Source organism: Macaca nemestrina, chromosome 9 (assembly GCF_043159975.1).
Source record: "Macaca nemestrina isolate mMacNem1 chromosome 9, mMacNem.hap1, whole genome shotgun sequence".
Lineage (NCBI taxonomy): Eukaryota > Metazoa > Chordata > Mammalia > Primates > Cercopithecidae > Macaca > Macaca nemestrina.
This window is the reverse complement of record NC_092133.1, coordinates 114,432-137,209: the sequence shown is the minus strand read 5'-3', so window position 1 is coordinate 137,209 and position 22,778 is coordinate 114,432. Positions and strand designations below refer to the sequence as shown.

General features: G+C 48.6%; 1 protein-coding gene and 1 pseudogene across 1 annotated transcript; both read right to left on the bottom strand.

Moving 5' to 3' along the window:
- Nucleotides 1-6,872: 6,872 nt before the first annotated feature.
- LOC105471364 (synaptonemal complex central element protein 1) lies at nucleotides 6,873-17,631 on the bottom strand. The gene is made up of 13 exons (XM_011723818.3): nucleotides 17,474-17,631; nucleotides 12,125-12,187; nucleotides 11,333-11,392; nucleotides 10,905-10,979; nucleotides 10,193-10,240; nucleotides 9,890-9,944; nucleotides 9,101-9,190; nucleotides 8,791-8,854; nucleotides 8,021-8,087; nucleotides 7,820-7,943; nucleotides 7,637-7,747; nucleotides 7,395-7,482; nucleotides 6,873-7,173 (listed from the first exon to the last, which is right to left on the bottom strand). The coding sequence occupies exons 1-13, from the start codon at nucleotides 17,544-17,546 to the stop codon at nucleotides 7,096-7,098; spliced, it is 996 nt and encodes a 331-aa protein (XP_011722120.2). The 5' UTR covers nucleotides 17,547-17,631; the 3' UTR covers nucleotides 6,873-7,095.
- Nucleotides 17,632-18,307: 676 nt separating this feature from the next.
- LOC105471377 (shadow of prion protein-like) lies at nucleotides 18,308-20,674 on the bottom strand (annotated as a pseudogene).
- Nucleotides 20,675-22,778: the final 2,104 nt, after the last annotated feature.

The following is a 22,778-nucleotide window of genomic DNA, read 5'->3' as shown; positions in this document are numbered from 1 at the left end:
AATTGAACAACCTGCCTCACAATGACTCCTGGGTAAATAATGAAATTAAGGGAGAAATCAAGTTCTTTGAAACTAATGAGCACAAAGAGACAATGTACCAGAATCTCTGGGATGCAGCTAAAGCAGTGTTAAGAGGAGAATTTATATCACTAAATGACCACATTGAAAAGCCAGAAAGATCTCAAATTGACATCCTAACATCACAACTGAAAGAACTGGAGAACCAACAGAAAATGGATGAATTCCTGGACACATACACCCTTCCAATACTGAAACAGGAAGAAGCTGAATCCCTGAATATATCAGTAATGAGCTCTGAAATTAAGGCAGTAATAGCATACCAACCTAAAAAAAAAAAAAAAAAAAAGGCCAGGACCACACGAATTTACAGCTGATTTCTAACAGAGGTACAAAGAGGAACTGATACCATTTCTTCTGAAGCTATTCCAAACAATTGAAAAGGAGGGGCTCCTCCCTAACTCATTCTATGAGGCCAGCATCATCCTGATACCAAAACCTGGCAGAGATACAACAAAAAATGAATACTTCAGGCCAATATTCCTGATGAACATTGATGCAAAACTCCTCAATAGAATAATGGCAAACTGAATCCAGCAGCGTGTCATAAAGCTTATCCACCACAATTCAGTTGGCTTCATCCTAGAGATGCAGGGCTGGTTCAATATATGTAAATCAATAAACACAATTCATCATAAAACAGAACTAAAGACAATAACCACATTATTATCTCAATAGATGCAGAAAAGTCCTTCCATAACATTCAACATCCCTTCATGTTAAAAACTCTCAAAAACCTAGGTATTGAAGGGACACACCTCAAAATAATAAGAGCCATTTATAACAAACCCACAGCCAATATCATACTGAATGGGCAAAAGCTGGAAGCATTCCCCTTAAAAACCAGCATAAGACAAGGATGCACTCTCTCACCACTCCTATTCAATATAGTATTGGAATTTATAGCCAGGGCAATCAGGTAAGAGAAAAAAAGTGTATTTAAATAGCAAGAGAGAAAGTAAAATTGTCTTTGTTTTCAGATGACACAATCCTGTATCTGAAAAACCCCATGGTCTCAGCCCAAAATCTTCTTAAGCTGATAAGCAACTTCAGTAAAGTCTCAGGATACAAAAATCAATGTGCAAAAATCGCAAGCATTCCTGTACACTAACAACATACAAGCAGAGAGCCAAATCATGAATGAACTCCCATTCACAACTGCTACAAAGAGAATGAAATACCTAGGAATATAGCTAACAAGGGAAGTGAAGGACCTCTTCGAGGAGAACTACAAACCAGCTCAAGGAAATCAGAGAGGACACAAACAAATGGAAAAACATTCCATGCTCATGGATAGGAAGAATTAACATCACAAAAATGGCCATACTGCCAAAAGTAATTTATAGATGTGATGCTATTCCCATCAAACTACCATTGACATTCTTCATGGAATTAGAAAAAACTACTTTAATTTTCATATGGAACCAAAAAAGAGCCCATATAGCCAAGACGATCCTAAGCAAAAAGAACAAAGCTGGCGGCATCAAGCTACCAGACTTCAAACTATACTACAAGGCCACAGTAACCTAAACAGCATGCTACTGGTACAAAGACAGACACATAGATCAGTGGAACAGAACAGAGAACTCAGCAATAAGGCCACACACCTACAACCATCTGATCTTCAAGAAACCTGGTAAAAAAAAAAAGTAATGGGGAAAGGACTCCCTATTTAACAAATGGTGCTGGTGGCCGGGCATGGTGGCTTACACCTGTAATCCCAGCACTTTGGGAGGCCAAGGCAGATGTATCACGAGGTCAGGAGATCGAGACCTTCCTGGCCAACATGGTGAAATCCCATCTCTACTAAAATACAAAAAATTAGCCAGGTGTGGTAGCGCACACCTGCAGTCCCAGCTACTCAGGAGGCTGAGGCAGGGGAATCACTTGAAATTGGGAGGTGGAGGTTGCAGTGAGCTGTGATCGCACCACTGCACTCCAGCCTGGTGACAGAGCAAGACTCCATCTTAAATAAATAAATAAATAAATAAATAAAATTGTGCTCAAACAACTGGCTAGCCATATGCAGAAAACTGAAAGTGGAACCCTTCCTTACACCTTATACAAAATTTAACTCAAGATGGATTAAAGACTTGGAAGTAAAACTGAAAACTATAAAAACCCTAGAAGAAATCCTAGGCAGTACCATTCAGGACATAGGCACAGGCAAAGATTTCATGACAAAAATGTCAATAGCAATGACGACAAAAGCAAAAATAGACAAATGGGCTCTAATTAAAGAGTTTCTGCACAGCAAAAGAAACTATCATCAGCACAAACAGACAACCTACAGAATGGGAGAAAATTTTTAACAAATTTACAAGAAAAAACAATCCCATTAAAAAGTGGGCAAAGGACATGAACAGACACTTTTTCAAAAAAGACATTTATGTGGCCAACTAACATATGAAAAAACGATCAACATCAGTGATCATTAGAGAAACGCACATCAAAACCACAATGAGATACCATGTCATGCCAGTCAGAATGGCAATTATTAAAAAGTCAAGAAACAACAGATGCTGGTGAGGCTGCAGAGAGACAGGAAGACTTTTATACTGTTGGTGGGAATGTAAATTAGTTCAACCATTGTGGAAATTCCTCAAAGACCCAGAACCAGAAATACCATTTGACCCAGCAATCCCATTACTGGGTATATACCCAAAGGAATATAGATCATTAAATCATTCTATTATGAAGATACATGCATGTGTGTGTTCACTGCAACACTATTCACAATAGCAAAAACATGGAATCAACCCAGATGACCATCAATGACAGTCTGGATAACACCATGCGGCCATAAAAAGAAATGAGATCATGTCCTTTGCAGGGACATGGATGGAGCTGGAAGCCGTTATCCTCAGCAAACTAATGCAGGAACAGAAAACTGTATATTCTCACTCACAAATGGGAGCTGAATGATGAGAATACATAGATGCATGGAAAGGAACAACACACTGTGGGGCCTATGGTGGGATGACATGGTGGGAGGGAGAGCATCAGAAAAGATAGCTAATGCATGCTGGTCTTAATACTTAGGTGATGGGTTGATAGGTACAGCAAACCACCCTGGCACAGGTTTACCTATGTAACAAACCTGCGTATCCTGCACACGTTCCCTGGAACTTACCAAAAAAAAAAAAAAAAAAAAAAAAAAAAAGAATATCCTTGATATTTGACCTTAATTGAAAATGCCACATTTCTTTAGTTTAAAAAAAAAAAAAATTAAAAAAGAGAAATATTCAGGAAGGACTTAGGGACAGTGAAAGTTAAGCTTACATGGGTCCTATTGCAGATGGGCAGCTACCTGGTCCATGGGACGTTCTACAGTTAATGGATCTGGCCTCTAGCCCTTATGGGGTGGGGACAGGAAGAAAATGTCATAAAGCTAGGAGACATTATTAAAGGTCCTCATTTATAAGCAGTCTTTGTATACATAGAGATGAAACATATCCCAATTTAAAGATAGGAAAGTGTGATGGGAAGGTTTTTCAAGTTGGTATAAGGTGTGAGTCTACAAAAAACCCTTCAATTAAGAGAGTAAGGTTTGTGGCAAGACAGAGACCTATTTAGAGATCCATTGCTGAACTGGTATTTGAAAAGGGGTTGTTTTAGGAGACCACTATGCCTCTTTGTTAAATCAGCTATCTTGGGTCTAGCAGGGAAATTAAATTTTATTCAATGTCTCTTTTTTTTTTTTTTTTTGAGACGGAGTCTTTGCTCTGTCGCCCAGGCTGGAGTGCAGTGGCCGGATCTCAGCTCACTGCAAGCTCCGCCTCCTGGGTTCACGCCATTCTCCTGCCTCAGCCTCCCGAGTAGCTGGGACTACAGACGCCCGCCACCTCGCCCGGCTAGTTTTTTGTACTTTTAGTAGAGACGGGGTTTCACCGTGTTAGCCAGGATGGTCTCGAACTCCTGACCTTGTGATCCGCCCGTCTCGGCCTCCCAAAGTGCTGGGATTACAGGCGTGAGCCACCGCGCCCGGCCAATGCCTCTTTCAAGAGTCCAGCATTGTGTATCCTGACAAGTGAAATGGTTACTATAGTGCCTTGGTTATTATCAGTAGTGACTCCAACTCCAGAAGGAATAATGAATGATAAGGATGTATCTGTATACACATTTGCTTGCAGACAATGCTTCTGCCATTACTACTACTGGTGGACTTACAGAATGCCATTTCCACAACCACGGTACTACAACACAGCATTGCTGCTGATCAAGGAACTCTCTTCACAGCAAAGGGTGGGTCCATGCTCATGGAATTAACTTGTCTTACCATGTTCCCCACCACCCTGAAGCAGCTGGTTTGACAGACTAACGGAGTGGCCTTTTGAAGACCCAAAGTACTAGCTAGGTGGCAATACCTTGCAGGGATGGAACAAGATTCTCTAGAAGACTGTATATGCTCTGAATCAGTGTCCAATATTGAATACTGTTTCTTTTGTAGCCATAATTCACAGGTCCAAAAATCACAGGGTAGAAATGAGTGGTATCCCCATTATTACCCCTAGTGACCCACGAGCAAAGGTTTTGTATCCTGTTCCCATGACTGTGCTCTTAGGTCTTAGTTCTGAAGGAAGAAATCCTTCCAATCAGAGACACCCTAGTGATTCCACTGAACTGCAAGGCTGCCACTGGCCACTTTGGGCTACTCATGCCTCTGAATCACCAGCAAAGAGGAAGTTACTGGCTGGGGTGGCTGATCCCGACTACTGAGTGGAATTTGGACTACTCTTTCATAAGGAAGAGTATGTCTGGAATACAGGAGATTTCTGCAAAATTTTATTGAAATTATAATGGACTTATATGTCCTTAGGCAGGAAGGACATCTTTACAGTAATGAGTTTCCATTAATGAACATGACCTTTCTCTCCATTTATTCAGATCTTTTAAATTTTCTCTAAAGTTGTTTTGGGGAAATAACATACATCTGTCGCTACATTAATTCCTTGGTACATGGTATTTTTATAATACTGCATTTATTTTCAAGTGTATTTTTGCTTTTTGTGGCTGGCTATTAGTTCTACCAGGTATGCAATGGGCTGAGCTCTGTTGCTGGAATGAGATGTACCTGCATGGCAGTGACCCCTAACTGAGGTGTCAAATGTACAAATTAATAAGTGAATCCAAGTTGAGTTTGGGTGTGGTTGGTACCATCTCATCACCATTGCCATTGGTAGTAGTAAAACTGATTATTAAATAGGTTTCCATCTGGTCTTGGCGAAAACATAGGAGATCTTCTGTTGGGAGCTGGTTTACAGTAAGAGTATGTCTACATGATCAGCAGGGTATACAAGAATCCCAGTTTACATTATATTCCTACACTATGGCTCCAAATAAGAGTGTAGAGAACCAGAACAGTTCTCCCATTCTGAGCTATTCTACACACACAGCTGATTTCTTACGTGAGGAAGCATATTCTGGCAGAACCCTGCAGAGAGGAAAAAAATAGAGCTCGTGCCAGCCTCTCCTGACCCTTCACTGAGGCAGCCTTTGGCTGAGATGCTTATCCTTATCTGATGCATATCATTATTTTGTTACTGGTTTATTGTATCCTTTTCTATCAACTAACTGTAGATTGCTAAGTGATGTATTTTGTGGGTCCTGTGCCCTAGCATTGAGACACAAAAGTGATTTTGAAATATTGACCTGTATTTAGCAAACTTTTATACTCATTTAGACGTCCTGAAATTTATCTGTAAACTGAAATTCATAAAGCATATAATCATAAATCCATGTCTTAACTATTTCACCGTATAGAACTTCTAGTATGATAAACAGTATTTGAATATTGCAGATATCCTTATTTCCAACATGAAATTGTTTAGACATCTCACCAATAAATCTAAGGGAAGTTGTTTGTCTTTTTTTTTTTTCACATGAGTAAGTGTTGAACTGTGTCAAAGGCCTTTTATTCATTAACTGAACAATCACTGGTTGATTTCTTTTAAAAATTGTGGTGAACCAATAAAAGCTAAAGTTCTTTCTAATCATGGGCTTAACTGAATTAGTTTTAAAATGTGGTGTCTTCATTGCCATTCAGTTCAATATATTTTCTAACTTCCACTTGATTTAAAATTCATGTTTGATAGTGTATCACCAGTTTGTTTGAAACAGGCATGATTAACTGCATCTTAGAGAACTCGTCTGTCCTGGACTGACTGAAGAATTTCTGCACTTTGCCATGTTCCATTTTTCCATGGAAACAGTGCTCTTCAGTGAGCCTCTCTTTTCAACTCCACCATGTCACTGGTCTACCTGGTCTGGGAGCCTGTCAAGAAAAGGGATCTCTTTTGTCATGAATTCAATGTATTCTGACTCAGAAGATGCAGACTTTGACTCCCACCATTGGTCTTGATTGGGTCAATGCATTTCAGTGAATTTGAAGCATGCATCAGATGCACATGACTTACATCCTAGTTGACTGACTCCCTGCACGCTGAGGATTTCTATCCTGTTCCTGTCCAAAAGTGCCTGAGTTATACATTTTGTGTTCTTGAGAGCACAAACTACACAGCTAACACGTGGAGACTATCATATGGAACTGGCTGATTTTGAACCCCAGCTCACTGATCCTCATTTTTTTAAATTTTTTTAATTTCTGGGAGTCTGTATAGTCCAGACCTGTAATGAAGGAATTGAAGAATAAATCACAAGGTGTGTGTACGTGTGTATGGAGGTGGGTTCCAGACCTCCTGGGCCCACTGTGAGAGCGTCTCAGGCCTGCATCCCTCTGCCTGGGGACCCAGAAGAGCCTGGCAGGTCCCAGAGATGAGCAATCCAGAGACCAGGAGGTTAAGGAAGCATTTATTGAAAACCTGTGATGTATCTCTGGCCCAGACCCAGAGGCAGAGTCAAGCCGAGGCTTCAATCAGTCACAGGAGCCTGGGGGTCTTGGGCCCAACCCCTACTCCTCACCAGTAGACTCAGCTGAGATGGGTTGTATCAAAGTAACTCCTTTGTTTCCTGAAAGCCCCTTGGGCTAAGGTCAGGGGTGGAGTGTGTCCTCCTGGCCTATGAGGACATCAGGTCCTGCTCGGTGTGCAGCTCCAGGTCTTTCTCCTCGGGGGCTTTTAGGGGCTTGGGACTGGCCTGCAGGTGGTTAGTGTCCAGGGTGGGAATCTATATCTGTCCCCATGGCCACATGGTCCCCTCCTGCCCCATCAGCACCTTGGGTGGACCCACTATGGGAAAGCCCCTCGCCACAGACCATCCTCTGAGGAGTCCCAGGACCCCCTCCCTTGTCCTCCTGTCCCTTCCGCCATCCCTTCAGTAGCTGTCTCTGTTCCCTGACACCCAGTTCTGGGACTTACCACATCTCCTGGGCCAGCCTCTTCCTCTTGTGTGCTCTGGGCTTGGGCAGGGACTTGCATTCCACGCTTTTCCAGCTCTTCCTTCAGCCTGGACAGGAAGAGGTAGGATGGGGGAAGGAAGAAAGGGAAGGGTGGAGGAGGGACAAGAGGTTTTCAACAGTCAGAGAGACAGAAAGTGGAGAGAGGAGATACATCAGTCACCTTCCTGGTGGGGGTTGCGGGGACAGGGCCTCCACACACACCTCTGCCGCTTCTGCTGCAATTGTTGGCACTTCTGCTGCAGCTGCTGGTGGCTCTGGGCAGCAGCTGCTAGGAGCTCCTCAGCCTTCCTGTGCTCTTCCTGAAACAGCTGCCTGGGGGGTCCAGTAGGGGGTGGTCAGCACCGGCCACTCCCTCCTCCCACCCTCTTCACCTCCACATCTTACACTGTGGCTGCAGCCTCCTGGCTGCGGAGAAAGAGTCCCTCATCGAGGGCGGAGGGGCCCTCAGCCCCACACAGGGAGCACAGCTGATGCTTCACATCTTCCAGTGTTGCCTTGACCAGTTTCTCTGCAGCATGAAGGGGCAGGTGAGCACATGAGGGCACGTGAGGTCAGATATGGGCCATCCACCTTCCCTGGCCTCACCTTCCTTGAGCAGCTGCTCCTTGTTGCTGTCTAGAGCACAAATCTCCCTTGCCAGCCGCTCTGGCCTCTGAGGGGGAAGAAAAGAGGCCTGTCAACACCTCTTGGCTTTCCCCCATGCCTCAAAGAAGGCTATCTGGATCTTGTTTCATACTTGCTCACTATGCCTCACTTCGAACAACTCTGCCCCTCTGTGCACACCAGCCACAGTACAGCCTTAGGGCCATGGCACTGGCCATTTCCTCCCTGTGCACTTCTGTCATCCCACATCTCCGCAGTGCTGCAGTGGGGAGGCTCATGGATTGTTACAACAGATAAACCTGCAAACACTATGAGTCTTGGCTCTTTTCTGGAGGATCAGGTACCAGTTTAGCTCTGCAGCTCCCCCCACTCCCCTCTGTCCTGGCGTGACCTCCTCACTGAGCCCTTCCTTCCTAACACTCACTGTCTATTTTCCTGTTCAGTGCCTAGGGTCCTCCTGGCGGGCAAACACTGATTGCTTATCCTCGTTGTCTCCTTTGTGCCCGTGATGGTTCCAGACACATCCACTGACACTGATGGAAAACCTGACCTTGGCTCATCAGAGATGCCCCTGACCACTGAGCAGCAGGGCCACAAGGAGGTGACAAGGGGCTGGATTTGGGCAATGTTGATCTTAGCACCACCAGGGCTTGCTCGAGGACTGGGTGTGGCAGGTGAGAGGAAGTGACCATTTGGGCCTGGTGCTGCTAGGGTAGATGTGGAAAGGGGAGAAATGGCTTTGAGGGACTCACATGGAAGTCCCAGAGGTCCTTGTGCTGGCCCATCAGCTCCTCCAGCTGTTCCTCGAACGCTAACCTGGGGACCAACCACAGGCATGAGGTGATATGGGATGACATCACCACCTTCACAGCCTGTCCAAGTCTGTGGGTCTTCAGGCACAGACCTTGGGGTGCTTTGCTCATGGTCTCTGCTCCACTGGGAGCATCTTCTCCACCTTGAACCTCTAAGGCTCAGCGTAGCCAGCTCTTCTAACCCTCATCTTTGACATTATGCCCCAACTACCAGCCATCCAAACCCCCTGCCTCAGGTGCTAAGGTTTACCTCAGCTGTCTCTGTTTGTTCTTCTCTTCTTCAATCTGCAAGCTTAGAGCAGAAATTCTCTCCTTGCACTCCTGCAGCACGGTGTGCTTCCTGGGAGAGGTGAGGCAGCCCTCAGCCATGTTTTCTTAAGCCCCAGGAGGGCACTGGGTTGGGGCTTCTGCCTCCCTCTATTGAGGCTATTTTTTTCCCCCTCTACATTAAGGTCCTTCTCTGTAACAAGTGATGGGTAGGGAGTGACGTGAGCATTTGCCCCTTGGAAGTAATGTTGTCAGGTTAAGAGAGATGAGTGTGGACATGGTCAAGTAAGCAAATGCACACACATCTTAGTATCATCTGGTTTTCCCAAAGAACTGAAATCTCAGTGTGCTAGGGCCTGGGGCCTCTGGTAACAAAATGAGCTAAATCAGGAAGTGGAGAAATGCATGGACAAATCGATGGATGGATGAAAAGATAATGGATGGAGAGAGAATGGACAAGTGGTTGGCTCAATGCCAACAGACAAGTGAACAGACATCCAAGGACTATGACAAAGAGTAAAAGGCAAAGAATAAAAACCAGTTGAAGAAATTTAATTGATAATTTAGCAAATGAACATCTATGCCATTGAGAGAGTTGCCCTTAACACTACTGCCTGCTGTTGGAGCCAAAGGGGAAAGACACTCTTTGGACTCTCCATTGTTTAGAGGGAGAGAATGAGAGCTGTGGATCTCAGACTCACCTTCCTGCCTCTTTCTGCTCTACCAGAATAAAGAGGTAGGGGCAGAGTTAGGCTCAGCTGGAAGCTCTTACCTCTGTGCCTCACTTTCCTTTTCCTGGCAATGCAGCCGGAGGATCCTCAGGGTCTCTGTAGGGAGAGCAACAGGGCCCTGTGAGAACCTGTCAAGGTATCAGGTTTTGGCAGGGGAACACGGCCAGATCATGTCAGGTCTGTGGACACTTGATTGAGCTTTAACATTTACTACACGTCTAGTGGAAGCCACAGGCGAGAGGCAAGCTGGGATAGGTTTCAAAAGGCTTCAGCTGCCATAGGGGGAGAGTGGGCCTCTGTGGGCCGGCAAAAGGAACAAGCCTGGAGACGGGAGTGGCAGATACCTTGTTTTTTGCTCAAGATCTCCTTCAGGTGTACTTTCTCTCCATGCACTGGAAAACAGTGACACATTTTGGCATCAGGGACTATGCAACGCACGCTCAGGGATGGGGATTGCTCACGGTCACATGGGAAGTTGGGCACAGCCTTGCCCCCAACCCAAATGTGAACCCCTCGAGGTGAGCCCCTCCCTACTCTCTGGTGCCCACATTCCCTGTAAGCACCAAAGGGCCTTCACATTTACAGAGGGTGGCTGTGAGGGCCCTGGAGGATGCCCATGCTTTTACATGGGGAGGAGAGAAAAAAATACAAACACCCATGAAGTCGGGTAAGGGCTGTGAAGAAACACATCAAATAGGAAGGGGCATGTGACCAGATGGTGACAGGGTGCCACCTTTAGATGGGATGACTGGGGAATGCCAGTCATCCTGTCTGGGGACATTCTAACTTAGAACTGTTGATGTGAGGAAAGAGGAACCTGTATTATCTGAGGAAGCATAGGCAGCACCTGGCAAAAGCTCTGAGGTGGGAATGAGGTTGGAGGGTATTTCTTGAACACTTCCACAAGCAGAGAGGAGAGGGGGAGACTGGCAGGACATGAGGCTGGAGAGGGTACAGGACCCTCGGTCATGGCAAGGATGCTTATCATCTGGAATACAGGGTTAGGGGTAGCTTGAGACACTGTGGGGACCTCTGGGTGACCCCCGGCTCTCTTACGCAAGTCCAGTTCCTTCTGCAGGGCCTCACAGATGGTCCGGGCCTCTCCTAGGTCTTCATTGGCTTTCTTTTTGGCTTCACCAGAGAGCAGAAAAACATTGTGTGAGTGCAGCCTCTATTCTCTTGCCAACAGTGACATTTCTCATTTGCCTTCAGGAAAATCTATAGTGGCCTAGATTTTATACAGTAGGAAACGAGGCTTCCAGAGTCCAGGCTCTCCTTGCCAGGCTCTGCTGATAGCAGGGCTAGGATCATGGGTATATTAACTATGGCAGTTGCATGCTGAAATGCCCTGTACTTAAGGCTCTGCTGCTGCTGTTGTGAATAACCAGTAACTTTGGAACAAGGGACCCTGCATTCTCATTTGGCACTGAGCCCCGCAAACCATGTAGCTGGTACTAGCTGGCAGCCAAGGCCCCTGAACTCACCTTGCTGGGCCTCATTAATCCGGTTAATCAGGACCTCAACTCGGGGCTCTAGGCTTCCCACTGCAGGGAGGAAAGGAGGTTGAGTTGACAGGGCAGGCAGAGGTGGGGTGCTTGCCAGCCTTGTGTCTCTGCTGCTTTCACGCAACACAGATCTATTCAGTACCTACTGAAAGCAGGTGCTGTGTGGGGCCCTCACAGGGCTCATGTTCTGGGTGGGCGAGACTGGGAACAGACACAATAAGATACTGAGTGGGGCTGTGGTAACTGTGTTCAAGAGAAATAAAGTAGGGCAAGGGGGGTTAAAGCGCAAAGGAGTGGAAAGCGCTCCTCAGATATGGGAAGGTATCATGAGAGCCCCAAATCAGGTGGTGGGGGGCAGGCCCTGCAGCTCTTTGGGTTGGGGTGGGAGGTAGTCAGTGCAAAGACCCCCTCTGAGGTGGGAACATGGCTGGCAGGAGCCTAGTGAGCAAAGAGGGAGTAGGGGTTGAGGGGAAAGGAAGGGAAGTAAAGGTGGCAACTTCTGGATTTAATGGACTGCAGTGGAGCCAAATGGGTGACCAGCAAGAGGTTTGGGACAGGGTTTTGGGAAAACACTTTGCCTTCCTTACCCTTTTTCCTTCTTTAATTTTGAATCATGGGACCCGATTTTTAGTTTAAGTAATTAAGTTTTAAAAGAAAGAGAAGGTGAAGAGGATTATTTCCCAAGTTTATACATTGTGGGGCTGGAAATTGAACCCACATCTGCTTGGCCCCAAATCTCAGGCTGAGCCTCACACAAAGGAGACACATGACCTTTCTGCAGCTTTTTCACCATTTCCATCAAGTCTTCAATTTTCTGTGAGGATGTGTCCTGCCCTGTGGAGACAAAACCAAACATTTCAGAATCAAGCAGGGCGAGAGGCCAGAGGAAGGATCTGACAGCCCCTGGGCTGAGACTGAGGTAGACTGAGGGCAGGTCTCCAGCCAGAGTGGTAGCCCTGCTCCTTGTCCTAAGGTGAACAGTACACTAGATGAATCAGGCTCCTCCATGGTCAGCTTTTCCCTGCAGGGTAAAATTATACCAGGCAGCCCTTTGTAAAACTCTGGGTGAGGGCAGGGGTATACTCTCACTGCTGAGGCTGTTCAAAGTAAGGTCAAAGCTCCTGATATAATAATTCAAGAAAAAAAATGAAGGTATAAAAACCTGGAACAAGGAGTCAAAAATCACTGTAACTAGCAGATGACATAATCTAGGAAGTTCTTAAGAGAGTTTTCTATAAAACCATAAGGATTAGTAGCAAAATGCCTTAGGATGTTAGTTTAAAAACATATATAAATACAAATAGCTTTCCTATATACAACCAATACTAAACCTGAAATCTCCCCATAAAATATTTCATATTAATTTTTTATAATTATTGGAACCTATTTTTAACACTAAAATTAGTAGATCTAAGAAATTATTTATGGCATTAACATTGTGAAAGGAAAATAAATCTTTTTATAAATATTTGAAAATAAATCAATTCAAAGTTACCCTCTGCTGAGATAGATGCGTATCTGATTTTGTAAAATAAAAATCTGAAAATAAATGAATTCAAAGTCATCTCTCTGCTCACTCAGATAAATGCATATCTGATTGCCTCCTTTGGAAAGGCTAACCACAAACTCAAAATAATGCAACCATTTGTTTTTTATCTACCTATGATCTTGAAGTCAACCTCCCTGCTTCAAGTTGTCTCATCAATGCTTTGAGGTGACCCACCTTTCCAGATCGAACCAATGTTCATCTTACATATGTTGATTCATGTCTCATGTCTCCCTAAAAAGCATATAAACCAACCTGTGCTCTGACTACCTTGCCATCCTGGGCACATGTCATCAGGACCTCCTGAGGCTGTGTCGCAGGCATGCATCCCTAACTTTGGTAAAATAAACTTCCTAAATTGACTGAGACCTGTCTCAGATTTTGGGGTTTCACATTTTGGCAACCACAAAGGGATTCTGAGTAGAGGTGCTCCTGACCTTTGACAAACATTCTACCAGTGCCTGCTAGCAGCTTGGCTATCTTTGTGGCTCAAACTAATTTGACAAGTTGCTGAGGTCTGGAAGTCCCCTATCCAGGGAATCCCTCATTTCCCAAAATTCGTTCGAAGGCCAGAGTTTATTTTCTGAACAACTCTTCTCTTTTTCTGGAGTTTTACTTGCTTTCAACAAGGAAGGCAAGTTTTCCTGCTACCATGAAAACTCATTTCTGGAGTTTGAACTCGCTCCCAACAGGAAAGACAAGTTTGAGGGGTTTTTTTTCCTGCTTCTAAGATGATAGAGACAAGTCTTCAGCCTAAGACCCGTCCCTAGGTAAGTAACTGAATTGGGGTTTGTCTTGGCTAAAGGTAAGATTAACAACCAGCTGCTCTTAATTTTTCCTTACCATTACAGTGTTCAGTAATCATACAAGTTGTGTGATCATTTGTTTGTTACGCTTAACCGTTATTTTTTTTGTTGTTTCTTTCTGTTTTTGCTGTTTTGGTCCTTTTCCCATTGGGTTTGGCCAATTCTATCTGACTTGATCAAATCCAAAGGAAAGTTCCAAATTATGTGGAACAAGGCCTCTGAAGTGGCTAAATTCCCATCAGAAAAGTGGTGGTGGGGGAAGAAAAAACGGCCAGTAAAAGTAAAAAAGGGGGAGAAGATTTTTGATTTTGACTACTTAAGTGGTTTCATTTACATAACAAGGCCATCTTTTTGCTAGCCAGGCCAAACTGAAAGAGAAATGATTGTCACCCACACTGCAGTTCCATAGCTGAGGTTCTGTCTTCTTTTTTTCCGTAACAGCCTGGGTTTGGTTCCTAAATCAAGACCTTTCTGGTTTGATACTTGGTACTTCTGAAATAGCAGCTATTCGTCCTAGCTGAAATATGTTGAAGAGATTTAGAAAAAAAATTTGAAAGAAACTCAAAAGCTTAAAAGTCAGCTTAATTAAAAGCTAACATCCAAGATATGTGTGTGTCTCTGTGTGTGTGTGTGTTTAAAAGGCTTTCATGATTTTTCTTTTTTCTCTCTCCTAGGTCCTTGTGTTTTTTGAGCAAAATTTTTTTTTTCTTCTCAGTTGACTGAAGGCTATTTTCTTCATTTAGTTTTGCTGTCTCTCCTTTCTCTTGCACCCTCTGCTGCATGAGGGACCTAAAACAGTTTATAATAGCATGAGGTTCCTTAAAGAAAATGGAGAAGGCATCAGACTCCCATTTGCGGAGAAAACTGCTTTTCCTTATGCATTCCCAAGAGTGTAAACAGACAAATTCATCTCAGCTCTTAAACTGCTTGCTTTTGTACTGTGTTACCTGATATATATATATATATTTTTTTCTTTTTACTAATTATTGCAACAGAAGCTACTCTTGCGTTTTTAAGGAAGAGTATATTTTAGACACTTAGAAATTTTTTTAGAAAAATGTTTCTTAAGTGCACTGTTAAAGCATCCATGTGGTCTAGCCTCATAATAATTCTCCCTTTTTGGACACCCATGATTCAGTGTGGCCTCTTCCCAGAGCTCAGAGATCCAGTTAAAAGATAGGTGGTCACTATCTAAATAAAACTGGTCTCCTGTGATCCGACCACCTCCCACCAGGCCCCACCTTCAACACTGGGGATTACAATTCAACATGAGATTTGGGTGAGGACACAGATTCAAACCATATCACAGGCCAAGGCCGAGGCATGGTTGAGAAGGCTCAGAGGCACCTGACCAAAGTTTGTCACAATTTTGATCGACATTACCAAATTACCCTCCACTGATGTATACAAGATGCCCAGTTTTTCATTTTTACCAACCACCTGTGTTTCCAAATGTGTTCATCTTTGTCAACCAGATATGCAAAATCAAGGTGTCTCCTTACAAACTCTCTGATAGTAAATATCAAAAGTTTGGGTGCATCTTCTTTTCTAAGACTATGTCCTAAGTAATTCTGATATGGATAATGCGCAAGGTGTTCATCACTATATTGTTTATAATAGTAAAAAACTGGAAGAAGCCTAAATATGTCTTAGGGAATTTGTTAAATAAATTATAGCACATACACAGGATAAATCATTTACAGCCATTAAAAATCATGGATACATGCATAAGGCCAGGCTCAGTAGTTCACATCCATAATCCCAGCACTTTTGGGAGGCTGAGGCAGGAGGACTGCTTGAGCATAGGAGTTCAAGAGCAGCCTGAGCAATGCAGCAAAACCCCATTTCTACAAATAACAAATTTAAAAATATTATCTGGGAGTGGTGACATGCACCTGTGATTGCAGCTACTTAAGAGGCTGAGGTGGGAGAATTGTTTGAGGCCAGGAAGTCAAGGCTGCAGTGAGCAGTGATTGTAACACTGCACTCCCGCCTGAGCAACAGAGCACAATCTTGTCTCAAAAAAAAAAAAAAAAAAAAAAAAAATCAAGCATAGAGTTTTGTGAAATGCTTATTTTTGAGTTTATGGAGTCCCCTCATTTTGGTCCCACCTGAAATCTTACACAAATCACTGCTCATAAATTTATGAATTAAGTTTTACATTATTCAAGTAATTGGCATGTGTGAAAAAGCATGAAGAAAAAATTGAAACACAAACATTCGTTTTCCCCAGTCATTCCCCTTTATAGTAATAACTGCAGCCAGTTAGATGGAGACTAACAGACCTTTTACTAAAATGTATCTAGTGTCACTGATCCTAGATAACATCCCGACTAAAACTGGAATCTTGTCCTTTAACTTTCTTCTGTAGCTGGTCACTATAGACTGAATGTTTGTGCCCCCATCCATAATTCGTATGTTGAAATCCTAATCCCTTAGTGTGACTGCATTAGGAGGTGGGGCCTTTGGGAGGTGATTAGGTCATGAGAGTAGGGCCCTCAGCAATGGGATTAGTGCCCTTATAAAACCAGAGAGGCCGGCAGCAACTTCCCCCATATGAGGACAAAATGAGAAGACAGAAGTCTACAACCAGGAAGCAGGCCCCCACCAGACGCTGCATTGCACCTTGATCTTGAACTTCTAGCCTCGAAAACTGTGAGAAATAATGGCATTTCTGTTGTAGCAGTTTGAACGAAGGCACAAGCAACGTTGGTTAAACCTTATCTAAATATACTAGGTTATGTGAGGAACATGGAGCTGTGATACTGAAAGGCTACCACAGTGGTGGGCCAGTAGGTGCTTAATGAAAGGGATACGTTTGCGTCTGTCCTGTTTACTTGCTTTGTCCTTCACTGGGGCTTTAACTGTGCCACATCTCACTGTAGGGATGCTTTCTGTGCCAAGCTTGTTTCAGTATTCAAACCTTCATTTTGTAAGAACACGACAGAGCACCTGCCATGATATTCACGCAGGTAGGGCTGGAGGCAGCCACCGTGGCGTTTGTTAATTGCAGCGTTTTAACTCAGGGGGGACACATGAGCTCGACAGAGTGACAAGTTGAGTGACAGCAGGAGGGACGTCACCGTACAATTCTCTCCACTTTTGTGTAAGTTTGAAAATTCTCCCAAAACACCCAGAGGTACACAGCGTCCTGAAGTGGAAACGGCCAGGACAGTGTTCTTTCTCTTTGTTGGGCTGCAATTTCGGGACTTCTGTACAACTCTGACCAGCTGCCTTGTCCCTCCCTTCCCAGGGTGAGGTAGGAGCCTCTACGGCAGGTCGGGGTCGGGGAGAAACAAACGGGAGATCTGCGGGGAGTCGGCCTCCCCCGGCTCCCCGGGGCGTCGGGATGCTGGGTGGGGGAACCCACTGTCAAGAACCAGGTTAGTGCGACCGGGAAATCTGGACACTTGCTGGTTCTAGAAAGAGGAGTGTGGAATTAGGAATTCCCTTGGGATTGGGAGCGTCAGGAAAATGTCCTTTTTAAGAGGTGTGTATGGAAAGTCTGTGGAACGACAGGATGTCTTTTGACTAATTACCTAAACCAAAATTGGAGCAACCACGATAAAGGTTCAATGCTTTAAGACGAAGTGAGGGGTGTGCGGGCCAGCACTCCCTCATCTTGGCGGAAAGTTTTCTGAAGAAACCCGCTAAGTCTCAGTCAGCACCATCAGGACTGACAGGAAGTAGTCGCCACCCGCGCCCCAACCCTGCCCCGCCTCGGCGAGGTCAGACCCTCACGCACAGTTCCCTGCCTCCCTCCACTACCTTCGGCCTTCTCAGCCCCGTCCATGGCTCCGGCGGTGGGCTCGGCCTTCGACGCCAGGGACCTCCCCGCCATTTCCTCTCAGCTCAGCAGCGCAGGTGGCTTGGGAGGGAGCCTCCAGTGGTGATTGGAGCAACCCCTGCAGGGGGCGGGACTCCAGGCAGCGCGCCTGCGCAATGCACCCCCGCGCGCGCTCTGGATATGTGAAGTAATGTTCGGCCGGCCTGCCTGGCAGCTAGTGCGCATGCGTAAAGGCCCGAGGGTTACAAAGCCCGCGAGGGCCACGTCCGGCCGTCCAGGCTCGCGATTGGCCCGGTTCTGGGTGCTCCCGCGCATGTGTGCTGGCCTCCGAGGGCGGCCGGCCCTGGTTCTGGAGGCCCTCACCACGAGCGACCAGTGCGCGTGTGCCACGCAGCAACTGCCTGTGAAATGTGCGTGTCTCACGGACGACTCCACGAGGCGCCATGGCCCCGGCAACCTCACGGGGTCGCGGCTCTGCTTGGCCACGCCACCGCGGGAGTGCACGGACCCCAGCAAGTGACGCGTCTGTGGCAGCCCCCGCGGGGCCCGCTGTTCCCGCTGGCGCAGAGGAGCGCAGCCTGCCCCTAGGCCGCGTTCCCGTGAGCTCCATGCCCACAGCGGCCCATGCCGGCCACAAGCCCACGGTCCCTTCTGCACGGGCCCTGCCACGCTGGGGCCACCGGGGAGGCCTGGAGGGCACTGGGAGGAGGGAGGAGGAGCCGAGGCTTTCGGGAGAACCAGCCCTTCACCGGCCAGGGGAGGCTGCGATGCACCGTGACTGGTTGTGAAGAACCAACAGAAGAACTTCCCGTGCGGGTGAGTGGGAGACACCAGAACACCCGCCCGTCCTAAATACAAAGCCTCGAATCCCAACCTATAAAAGGTTACCTTAGGGTTTTGGGTTAGGGCTACAGGTTAGAGTTAGGGATAAAGGTTAGAGTTGGGGTAGAGTTAGGGTTTGGGTTAGGGTTTAGGGGTTAGAAGTTCGTTTTAGGGTTGGGGTGGGGTTAGGGTTTGGGGTTAGCGTTAGGGATGGGGAAGGATTAGGGGTAGGGTTAGGGTTGGTCGAGGGTTGGGGTAGGGGTAGCATTTAGGGTCAGGGTTTAATCGTTAGGGTCAGGGTTTAATGGTTAGGATCAGGGTTTTAGGGTTGGGGTTAGGATGTTAGGGTTAGGGTTTGGGGTTAGGGTTTCGAGGATAGAAGATTAGGGTCAGGGTTAGGGGTTAGGGTTTGGGTGTTAGGCTAAGGATTGTTAGGGTTAGAGGTTAGTGTTTTAGAGTAGGTGTTAGGGTTAGGTGTTGGTTTTGGGGTTAGGGTTAGGGGTTACGGTTTAGGGTAAGGGGTTAGGTTTAAAGGTTAGGGTTAGTGTTAGGAGTTACAGTTGGGTTAAGGCTTAGTGTAGGGGTAGGGCTAGGTTAGTGCTTAAGTTTAGCGTTGTTATGGTTAGGTTTAGCTTCAGGGGTTAGGGGTTAGGGGTAGCAGTAGGGTTAGGGGTTAGGGTTTGTGGTTTCAGTTTAGCTTAGGGTTTTAGGGGTAGGGGTTGGGTTCAAGTTTGGGTTCGGGTGTTAGGTTTATGGTAGCATTAGGATTCGGGCTCGGGCTGCAGCTAGAGTTTAGGGTTAGGGGTAGGGGTTGAGGTTATGGGTTGAGGTTAGGGTTAGGGTTCAGGTGTTGGGTCATGGGTTAGGTTTGGATTTAAGGGTTAGGTGTCAGGTTAGGCGGGGCGGGCTGGGGGCCAGATGTCGCCCCTGAGCCCAGCCAGGCCTAGGGCCGTAGCAGCCCCAGGGTGCTGAGGGCGCCGCCCAGTACGAGACAGAAGCGGGGGCTGCGCGTGGGTCCAGCGCCCAAAGTCCATGCCCGGTAGGGTTAGAATTAGGGGTTAGGGGTTTGTGTTGGGGTTGGGTTAGGGTTGGGGCTTAGAGGTTAACGTTAGTGTTGGGGCCAGGGCTCAGGTTTGTGGGTTAGGTTTAGGGTTTAGGCTTAAGGTTTCGGATTAGGGGTTTAGTGCTTTTCCTTGGGATTGGAGTATCGGTTAGGGTTAGGGTTTAGGTTTAGGGGTTAGTGTTAGGATTAAGGGTTCGTGTTTGACATTAGGTGTTAGGGTGAGGGGTTAGGATTAAGGGTCAGCATTAGGGTCAGGGGTTAGTGGTAGGGGTTGCACTTAGGGTTTGGTTAGGGTTCCTGGAGAGATGGTTTTCTTGCTTGAGAGTGTTTCTGGGCCGTGAGGTGTACTCTTCTGGGCAGGTGGTTAGCACCTATCGTTTTCCCCTCACTTCCCTGCAAATCCTTAAGTCCTTTGGTCCATTTCATTGCTTCTTTTGGGGAGGGTCAGATTCCTCAGGATCTCGGGGCAGAACCAGCCTGAGGTCGCCTCCCTGCCCATGGGTCACCACAGCCCCAGGGCAGGTGGGGGAGCCGGGGTGGCTTGTGTTCCTGGTCTTGGCACCTCCCTTTGGGCAGCTCTGGAGCGTGGCTGGGCCGTTGGTACAGGAGCCACAGGCCGCTGCCTTTTTGACTGAGGGTACCCTAACATCCTGGAAGGGGTGGGGCAGGGCCCATGATCCCCTCTAGGTGGGAGGTAGGAGGCTGAGGGGGCGTGGGCAGGACGGTGGATGGCAGGTCCAGAGGGACAGCCTGCAGTTCCTGCACAAACTGGGGCTCCAAGACTGTGGGCAAGGGAGGAAGGGGGAGCCCAGGTCAGAGGAGCCTGGGGATCGGCGCGGGCTGGGGGCCAGATGTCGCCCCTGAGCCCAGCCAGGCCTAGGGCCGTAGCAGCCCCAGGGTGCTGAGGGCGCCGCCCAGTACGAGACAGAAGTGGGGGCTGCGCGTGGGTCCAGCGCCCAAAGTCCACGCCCGGTAGGTGTAGTTGCCCAGGCCGGTCCTTTTGCCTCCAGGAACCCAGTCCTCATCGTCCTCCAAGGTCGCCTTCCCCGGGTCCCGCGGCCCTTCTTCAGCCTGAACTTGCTGCCAGGCCCGCTGCCGCCCTCACGGCCGTTCCGGCCGCAGCCACGCGCAGCGAGGAGCCCGCGGCACCATAGCGCCGGGCCGGCCTTACACGCACCCTCGAGGCCCCTATCAAGCCCCCGCGGAGCCCTCCGCGGCTGCCCTTGGCTGCACCGCTGACTCAGAGGAAAGCGGCCGCCGGTAGCAGAGCCAAGCACGTCGCGGGTGCCTAGTTCATCTTCATGGGGCCAAGCCTGCAGGAAGAGCGGGAAGGGGCCCTCGGTTTCCATGGAGATCGGGTGCCCAGGGGCGGAGGCCTCAGGGCTGGAGAGCAGAGGAACCCTCGGCTTTTGTGGGATCAGGGTGCCCTCAGCATCTTGGAGGCCCACGCAGGCCTAGGGGGGTGCGGTTTAACCTCTAGCATCAAGGACTTAGGCCTGGGGGAGGCGCTGGGAAGTGGCAGGTGAGGCAGGAGGGTTCTGCAGCTGAAGGTTGTGTACCTGGATTGGGGGCGTAGAAGCGGGGATGGAGCCCCGCGGTGGGAGTGTCCAGGCCTCGGGGGGCGTCCAGGCCCTGGATGCGGGGAGGTAGGCCTGGGGGAGGACCGCCATGCTCCTGGGCTCTGCACGCGTTGCTAGGATGTCGGGGGGCAGCATGAGGGGAGGGGTGTTGTGTTTGGAGTACCTGTTAGCGGGGACCAAGTGCTGGCTCAGATCAGGGTCTGCAGCGCAGGCCAGCAGTGCCTGGGCCTGGTGCCCACCTTTGGGGCCAGAGCCTGGGTGCGGGCCTTGCGGGTGTTGCGGCGGACAAGCGGCTGCTGACACCATAGGGACCCCGCCCCAGCAGGCCAGTACCCCAGGGACGGTCCCTCCCGGGCAAGCCCCGTGCTCCATGCAGTCCCTGGCCGCCTGGTTCAGCAGCTGGCGGGGGATAGGACAGGGTAGAGTCGCGGGGCCGCCTCCGGACGCGGCCACCTGGGCGACGACTGCATCCCCTCCCTCGCTTCCGGCTCTGTACCCGCCTCTGTACCCGCCTCAGTCTCCCGGCCTTACCCGCCACAGGCCTCAGTTGGAACCGGGCGCCACAGTATCCTCCCCAGGGGCCGCGGCTGAGCGAGAAGGAGCGGGCGGGCGGCGGCGCAGACCCTCAGCCGGAGCGCGGAGCCGAGGCGCCTGGGTTTTGCGCGAGGCCTCCGCCCTAGGATTGGGGCGGGCAGTCGCGGAGGCGCATCCGGGTGAGCCGTGGGAGGTGAAAAGGACGTCCCCATTCCCCATCCTCGCGGCCTCCCGTCCTCCATCACCAGTCCCCTCCGTCTCCTGCATCACAAAGTCCGGGCTCCGCCGTCCCCCGTGACCCCCGCACCTGGCCCCGTTCCACCCGCCCCGCTTCTTTCCCCTTCACACCCTGGTCTCCACCTGGGCCCATCCGCCTGTGAGTCCCGGTGCCCGGGGATGAGGGCCGAGGTCCTGAGAGGAGAGGGTCCCTGTGCCGGCCCCACGGAGGCCCGAGCCGACCCCGCGGTCCCTACCCTGGCAGGTGCGGCTTCTCCCCTTGTTGTCAGCTGCGGGACTGGGCAGGGACCGTCTCAATCTTCGACCTTGTTTCAGGGAGGATGGGGTCGACTCTCACGATCCCCAAAGGCCTGCCCCGGCCCCTCCTGGGCCAGCTGCCTCCCTCCTGTGGGTTCTGATGCCACCTGGGCCCACGGCGTCTTCCCAGCCCAGGGCGGCCGCGCCTCCGGTGAGTTTCAACTGAGCCTGGCTCCGGGTGCAGCGCCCGCGTGGGACCTCTGCTGTCCCGTGTAGGGTTGCCCTGCAAATATGTGATGAATAAGTAAATAAATACTTTCTGTCTTCTAACTTGCCGGATATTAGAAGGAAACCAAGCTGTGCTTCTCATTTATAGCTACCGTTAAGGACTGAACAGAAGCTTAGCTTTCTGGGTGAGAGGGACAACAGTGTTTTTAGAACCTCTGGAAAGAACATGTATTTGAAAGTGACTAACAGGTCTTCTGGCCCTAGGGGGCCGCCTGAGCAGGTCCACCCAGCTTCCCTCCAAGACAGAAAATAAATTAACAAGGAGAACAGGAAGGGCCCCGGGAGACTCCAGACCGGACCGGGGGTGCTGCCCATCAGGCAGGAGGGGATGTGGGATGTGGAGGTGGAAATGGGGGTCATCATAGACCTGTACACTCTGGTCAAGTCCCCCTTTCCGGTCACACAAAGAACAGCCAGCAGTGAGCTGCTTACTCTAAGGAGTCAAGGGGGTTCTTGGGCAACCGCTGGTGCTGGAGCCAGCAGTGGACAGCGCCACAGCCAGACCTTGCTTATTTTTGGCTCATG